The following is an 8,142-nucleotide window of genomic DNA, read 5'->3' as shown; positions in this document are numbered from 1 at the left end:
ACATGATCATGATCATCCGACTTCTTGAATTTACTTGAAAAGAAGTCAACCAGAAAATAAAACCCTACATCATGCTAATGTTGTTAGCTGTTAGTGATAGGCCTAGCTATTCCCGAAATTGATACAAGGTGAATATCATCATTGATCCACGTCACGAAGAAAAGATTCATGCATGAAGGCTGCCAATATAAACCTATAGGCTTATATTATTGCCTCCACAATGTTTCAGGCATACGTATACATGTATGAACGGTAATTCAAAAATGCCTTTTATACCTTGCTCTTACTACAACACTGATGTACATATGTGTAGTTGTAGGCCTACAACAAGGTATACGACTAAAAATAATCAAAATAATCATATCTCGGATCAATCTGCAGAAACAAGTTGATTTTTTTCCCTGTTTGTTGTAGGCGAATATCATCAAGATTTTAGTTTAGAAATATTATCAATTGCATGAAATACACATGAAATGATCATCAGGCATATTTATTTTGTCTTCTAAATTTTAATTTTCTTAGTAAACATGATAAAGAAATCGTGAACAAATAAACGCAATCTCTGAATTACGATTCGAATCGGCTGACAATTGACAAATTGAAATTGTAGTATTAATAATTATTTCAAGTTCAACTTTTATCAATAGTAACAGGTGCAAATGACTGATCCCTGGACGATTAACTCAGTGAGTAATTTTTAACCAATCAAATACCATAAAAACTTTTCACCACGCCCACATATGACATCATCGCCTTACGGTAGCCAATGGGCGGAGCACTGTTGAGTGATGATGATTCTGAGTGGCGGCGGGCTTTACTGTGATCGTGGCGATTCGAGATGCTTCTCCTCTTGTTTTTGTAATTATGTCAATAGACCTGCTTGACAGGGAGTTGTAGATCCAGCAAAACGTGTGATTTGTCGACTTTTTAGCGGCTCAGGGTCACCAGCTGAGCGAGTAAACGGTGACTTGTGGTTCACTGGACTGCCGTTGGCCCATCGATAGCGGCGCGCTGTATAAATTCAACAACGTCACTCTATTCTGCATCATTCGTGCTACCACCTTTGTAAGGTAAACACTACACTTTGGAATATAACTTCTTCTCAGTTACTGACTTCATATTATTTCATCGCAGCAAACTTTCAAACCTTGTGTGATATTTTATCATCATTATTAACTAGTAAAATGAGTCATCACGACGACATGGAAAGACCAGTCTCACGGGGAAGTGTTGGTAGTGAATCTCTAGGTTCAGCTTCAGATTCTGAATGCAGCGATGATACAATAACAATTCCACCAAACCCCCTTGATCCACGATTTCCACCAACCATACGAGATGCTGTAAGCAGAGTCCTCAAGGGTTATGACTGGACATTAATACCTATGCCATCTAAATTGAGTGGAGCTAATAAACCTAAACCACACATCAAACGTCCAATGAATGCATTTATGGTCTGGGCACAAGCTGCAAGGAAGAAACTTGCCGATCAGTATCCCCATCTACACAATGCAGAGCTGAGCAAAACATTGGGAAAATTGTGGAGGTAAGCCATGTTTCTTTCAAACCTATGCTATGTGTAAATTATTAAAACTTGTTAAAAATGTTCCATGGCATTACAAAATAGCAGGCCTGCTGAAAATTTGAGAAACTAGGCACCGATCATGCAATGCATCGATGTGTCGTAAAGTTAGGCAAAGTTGTATCTCCGCCATGACAATAGTTAGGGCCTAAAAGTTAAATTCTTTACTGTTTTGAGCCTCAAATTGACGGCGAATTACACTTTGTTTTCCTCTCTATGTTTCAGAATTTTTCGAGAGCAAGACGTTTTCTAATTATTTCTTATTAATTTAATGACAAACTAATCTACATGCATTGGAAATAAATAAACAAAACTTTGTGATTTGTTGATTCATCTTCTCTAATTGTTTTTAATATGGTGGCTCGCAATTCGACGAAAAGCTCGTATAATACAGAAATTGTATGAAAACATAATTTTAAATCAAAATCAAATGAAACCAATTTTTCTACTCGAAAATCAAGTCGGCATCCAAAGCTAGCAATTTGTAGTTCATTTGGACTTGAGTTACCCAGGGGAGTACTATTAAATTGCACGATGAGTCATTGCTAGTAGGTTTGGATTCGTGCCAAAAAAAATGGTCAAAAGTCTAATCGGTACCGCCGCCGCCGTCGTCGTCAGCCGCTATGCATGATGTATGGTAGACACGGTAGACCGTAATCCGAAACCCCAATGTAATATTTACTTTCCAAATGCAAAAAAAAAAAAAATCACATTTGTCATTCTTTATTCCAATCTATAATCTACCATAACTTATTTATCAGCACATTCAATCAAGGTAGCTTTATTATTTTTTGTCAAAATAAGTTTAGAAAGTTTCTGAGCTCTTTTGATTGAGGTATTCAAAAAGTTTCCACAAGTATGCATCATTTGAGGAAATATTTTCTATGCCCTGTGGCTTAATCGTATTCAAAATTGTACGTGACATGACTTGTGTGGACAAGCAATACGACAATTTAGTCAATGCATGTTTTATCTGTGAATTTTGTGTTTTCTTTCCTTATCATTTACACACAAGAGAAGCCGACAAGATTGTTTGAGAATTTTGACCCCTGTTTAGACTGTTCACCCATTTGCATGTAACAGGAATATATTTTGGCATTTCCCCTCAAAACTTCATCATCTTTTGAGATGCTTTATGCTGTACCTATTTCCTGCATGGCGTTCTAGTACCTGCCTGCATCTATGGGATACATTTTCAGCACTTTTTGTTACTTGATGTAAATGACTTTCTGCAACCATGAAAATAATGATACATTTTGTGAATCCGAGTAACACATAATTTTTTAGCATGTTGCTTATGTGGACTTGTCTAGTCGTAGTTAGCACCACAGATCCTAGAAAACAGATCTTTTTCTAGGGTCTGTGTTAGCACATAGAGTGAAGAATAGTATATTTTATCCATACATCAAGATTTCTGTCCATTTTTGTTTTCATTAATTCTTGGCAATTTTGGCCATTAACATGGAGTTCTATGGGGAATTTGACTTCATGTCAAAATTGCTCTCTTGATCAACAAACACAATTATATTTTTAAAATATAATCCAAATTCATGTGCCTAAAAAATTGTACATTGTACATTAATTTGTTATGACACAATTAAAATGAAAGTTCAATCACTTAATATTTTTCACATCTTTTTATCTTTCTGCAGGTTACTCTCAGACAAAGAGAAGCAACCCTTCATTGATGAAGCTGAGCGCTTACGTCTCCAACACAAGAAAGACCATCCCGAGTACAAGTACCAACCTCGCAGGAAAAACAAGAATGGCAAGACAGTGAGCACCAAAGCGAACCAAGCAGCCAATGAAATGAATGCCATTGTCTTCAGCAGTCAAAACTCACCTGGTAGTGAGAGTGTCGGGGATAAGATCCCAATCAATGGACATTCCGGAAGCCTGAGTCCACCTACACCGCCAACAACACCTAAGAATGATGCCGAATGCAATGGCCCACCACAGAAAAGACTCAAGTATTTGCAGTTGAAATCTGAAGGGCAGAATGTGCAAGGACTTGATTTTGCTGGTGTAGACATTCGTGAAATAAGCAGTGAAGTCATGGCAGGTATGGAAGGTTTCTCGACGGATGAACTTGATCAATATCTAGCTCAAAGCTCAGCATCTTCTGCCGCATCGGGCCAAACAAGACCAAGCTATTCAACAACAAGTAACTACACTCTTCTGTCAAATTCCCAAAACAGAGCGAGTCAGTGGTTGAATCGCGTAGCAGCAGCGAATGCAAACACCAACTCCACTGCCGTTGATCATGCTGTGAACTTGTCAAAATCAGTTGATCACACCATTCCATATGATTCCACTCCGCAGATACAACCTTTTGATTTCAGCATACAGCAACAATACACAGGCTACAATTACAACCAGCAAACATCACCATCACATCAGTTGGCTTACTACAATGCTAACCCATCATCACCCCCAACAGCAAACGCTAACATCCAATCCAATAATGCTTACTACAGCAGCAGAACATCACCGCAAAGATCACCATTGTACATGGACGTTGCAGATTCAGTCCAGCAACCACAGTCGGTTATACCTGAAGCAAGACCGTGGGACTCGTATGCCAGTTCTGTCAGATCTTAAAAAACTTTTTGATGGAAAAACAAACTTTGCAAAGACACTTAGCACAGATGTGTATATATTGAAAGCCTTTATTAAATGTGCATGTATTATAAGCTATACTGTCACAAATTGATGCCACATTTTTGTACCTCCTCGGATGACATGCAGTGCGTGTAATCCTGTAAATAATAAGCTTACTTTGTATTATTGTTCTATGCAAAAATCATAAATGTACATAATTATGTTGTTTTCCCATGAAGTTTAAAAGTACCATACCTCAAAGTTTCTTCCCAAAATAAAATCGGGCTGTATAAATAATTTTTTGGTTATCTTCCCCACCTGCATGATTTTCTGTTGTTGGACCATTTTCAAGGTACAAGAACGTCTTGACAAAGGATTTACAACTAAGCAAGCAATGCCCATTTTACTTTGCATTTACAGTGAAAAACAGAAAACCTCATGCCCGTGCATTGAAAAGATATCCATGGATGCCGGAGTTCAGCTATTCACAGCTTGATTATTAAAGTGCCCTTGTTGATTCTTGAAAATCTTCCAAGAATGAAAAAATTCATTTTATGCAGCCTTATTTATAGTGAAATTCACCCCAAGAAATAAACCCATCCAGGTCCTTTTGTTATGAAGTAAATGTATGGGCATGTTGTGTACAAAGAGTGGGTCCTTTACTCCCTTTAAGATATCAGGGCCCATTGCATATTTTATTTAAGGGCATAATGGTGCAAAAGCCTACCTTATTTCAGGCCTCACCAAAAATCTATATATTTTGCAGATGAAAAAGGAAGAAAAACATTTTGCCACCAACTCAGTGTATTATAATTTTTAGCTGAAGTGTAAATAAAATTATGTGAAAAGTATATTTTTCGTTAAGTTACTAGTTTGTCATGGTCAAATTTCACAACCAATTTGGGGTTAAAACCCTAAAATCACTTTTTAAAATCTATGCATACAAACCGCCTTTAACAGAAATGTTCATTTTTATAAAATTTTATACTCAGATTCATAGTTTTGTATTTGTGTACCCAAACTCATTCACCCCAATGTGTATTGCATTTTTTGACATTCAAATTGTGTGTCACTCATGTTTTAATAAAAACTACCTTTCCATGAAACAAAATGAAGATGTCATTTTAAAATATTGTTGAAAGACGATTTTGATTAAATGCTCTATAGTCGTGTTTTGTAAACTTCATACATAAGATAGTCAAATTCCAATGGTTGTTTTGTAAAATAAATACATGTTGTTATTGTTGTGGAATTGCCACACTATTGTTTGAACATAATTATGTTTATTTATAAAAGATTGTTGATCAGAGCTTATTTTGTATTTCTGAAATGAGAAGTGTAATTATTAAAATAATTATGAAAATGGAAATAAAGTTTGTAATGTGATTTTTTTCTGTTGTACTACAGGGTCAAGATAATAGGTATTGCTACTTTCAGACTCTGATGCTTTACTATCCAGGGAGATTACACCAGCCTCGACTGCTTACGCTTGCTAAGTGACTTAGCGAGTGCGAGAAGCCGAGGCTGACACAATCTCGTCTATGAGGGCCACAGATTGCGGCTAGATAATAGCATAGAATCTATGATAATAGGCACTTTTTAGTTTCACTGAGCCCTCAGTTTTCACTTTTACATAACATATTAGTAGCACTTCAAGCAGTTCAATGCTGTACCTTAACCCTAACCGAACCTTTTTTGCTACCAGAAGGGAAAGAACAAACAAAAAAGGAAAGAAGTTGAACAAAGTAGCAAGCCTTCAAATAAGCAGATGCTGGGAGCAAATTTGTCCTTGTAAAGCCACCAATTGTTCCTGGTATTTGTAAAATCCACATACACCAGGAGCAATTTTCTAAAACAAATTGCTCCTGGGTTCCAGTTTTTCACTTGATGCAGTATAGTGCTGGTATGCTGTCTTATGTATGCAGAAAAGGATTGACTACTAGTACTAGAGCCATTCCATGTCAACTCCAGGGATGTGCACCTCTTCAATTTCTTTCTTTTTCTGTGTGGTGGTAGATATTGATGAGAAAGTACAATCCTGAAAATTTGAGCTTCATACTTCGTTTTGTTTTCCAGTGGCATCAATTTGAAATTTAGGGGGGTCAGCGTAAAAAATGTGTCGCAACACGAAAGACGATGTTTGGAGGTCCACAAATGTATAAAGGGAACCCCCTACAACTTTTAAAATTATGTATCCCGGGGTACTTTTTGTGTAGAATTCAAATCTGGCATCAGAAAACTTGTAACTCCTTTACTTTAAAAGATAGGGCCCTCAAATTGCAACTTCGTCATCAAGGACCAACTTCGGGGGGTCAGAACTCCGAAACTAAAAATAATTTTGCTGTCCATTTTTTTGCCAGTCAGAGCCCTTTGGTAGGACATTACTCTTATCCCATATTTTTCTCGCGGAAAGCGGTCATGGGTTGTGAGCTGTCGCTTGGTTTTTAGCAGTTTTCAGGATATAGCATGGTGTCTCGGAGTATCATGGGAAAAAAGGCCCTGTGGTAGGGCTACAACATTAGTGCCATGGAGGATCTGTCCCATCAGCACCAGACCACAGATCCTGGAACCAGACCAATGCTAGTTGGACCTTGATTATTCAACATCATTGATGTGGGTTTTGTTCTTCTTTTCAATTTCATGCTATAAGGTCAGGTGAAAGGTCACTAAATTATTACTCCCTATACCTGGATCCTGGGTTTGTCCTGGAATGGAAGTCAATTTGACTGAAATTTCTTCCTACAATACATTTAATATGCACTGAGGAGATCTGTATCTATTGTTATGTAATATCTCACATGGGTTTTTTTTGGGGGGGGGGTGGTATCAACAATTTTGCACAAAATTGCAAGAACTGCATGCAAGATCAATTTTGATTGGATTTTCAACATTATTTTAACCTATGCATTACGGGCAAGAATGAGGTTAATAGGCTAACAAATTTAGGCCCTTTGAATAGTTTGATCAAATTTACAAAATGCATGTATTTCAACTGCTTGCTGCAGTGCTCATGCATGTATAATTTGCATGTTCATTTTTGTGAAGGAAAAAATGAACATGCACAAGTTCAAACTTCTTACACTCTTTCAATGCTCATAGGCCTACATAGTTCCACTAGTATTTAACATTAATAATTCAGATAATTTTTTGTCACATCTAGCATAATTAAAGAGCTTTCATGGTTACCAAACTCGCATTATATGAAACTGCAGCGTACAGGTGCATACTGCAGCTAGCTACAGACAAAGTCAGACATCAAGGGACAAATAAGTAGATGTGCTGAATAATGACAGGAAATTGACATACTAACTTTTTATTGTTTTATTTCAAATATAATAATAGAATATCTGGAAAATCCATTTAATTTGATGTGTGTGCAACACTAATGTTTCCCCATGGTGCCTCCAATTTGTTAGTTTGTGATAGTTTAGTATAGCAAAGTTAATGTTGGGTTCTTTTGAAGAGCAACATTATTTGTGCTACATTAATGTTCATATTATAATCTTGAGCGAAATAAAATATAGAAACAAATGAAACTTGGACACATGCAAGAAATAATAGTATAATTGTACCAACAAAACATACTTATTATGCATGCAGTGTGTAGGGCATGCAGTGTGTAGGGCCTACGTACTAAAGCTGAAATTTAATAGCATTCATAAGCAACTAAATAATTACTAGTATTTGTACATTGTATGAAAATTAAATCATACAAAAATCAAGTAAGTTAGCAATTTTAGAGTGTAATTGTCTGAACTCCCACTCATTTGTCATGGTGCCTTTGTACAAGAGTGACATCAAGACTACTGACAAAGGAAAATGGGATGCAAAGATATAGGCCTACTGGGAGTTCAAACGTTTCAAACTATGAGAGGTAAAGTGAGTTACTCCATGTAATTTTACACAAAATTAGGGTTAAGGTTAGGATTAGGGTTAGGGTTTGGATTAGCTTATACAAAAAA

At 36.6% G+C, this 8,142-nt stretch overlaps 1 protein-coding gene across 1 annotated transcript; it reads left to right on the top strand.

The window, feature by feature from the left end:
• The first annotated feature begins 978 nt into the window (after positions 1-978).
• Positions 979-4,967, top strand: LOC140157059 (transcription factor Sox-8-like). The gene is made up of 2 exons (XM_072180128.1): positions 979-1,543; positions 3,232-4,967. Exons 1-2 carry the CDS (start codon positions 1,185-1,187, stop codon positions 4,178-4,180), a joined length of 1,308 nt encoding a protein of 435 aa, XP_072036229.1. The 5' UTR covers positions 979-1,184; the 3' UTR covers positions 4,181-4,967.
• Positions 4,968-8,142: the final 3,175 nt, after the last annotated feature.

This window comes from Amphiura filiformis, chromosome 1, assembly GCF_039555335.1.
Source record: "Amphiura filiformis chromosome 1, Afil_fr2py, whole genome shotgun sequence".
Lineage (NCBI taxonomy): Eukaryota > Metazoa > Echinodermata > Ophiuroidea > Amphilepidida > Amphiuridae > Amphiura > Amphiura filiformis.
Note: the sequence above shows the minus strand (reverse complement) of the source record. Positions and strands in the feature narration are given on the sequence as shown.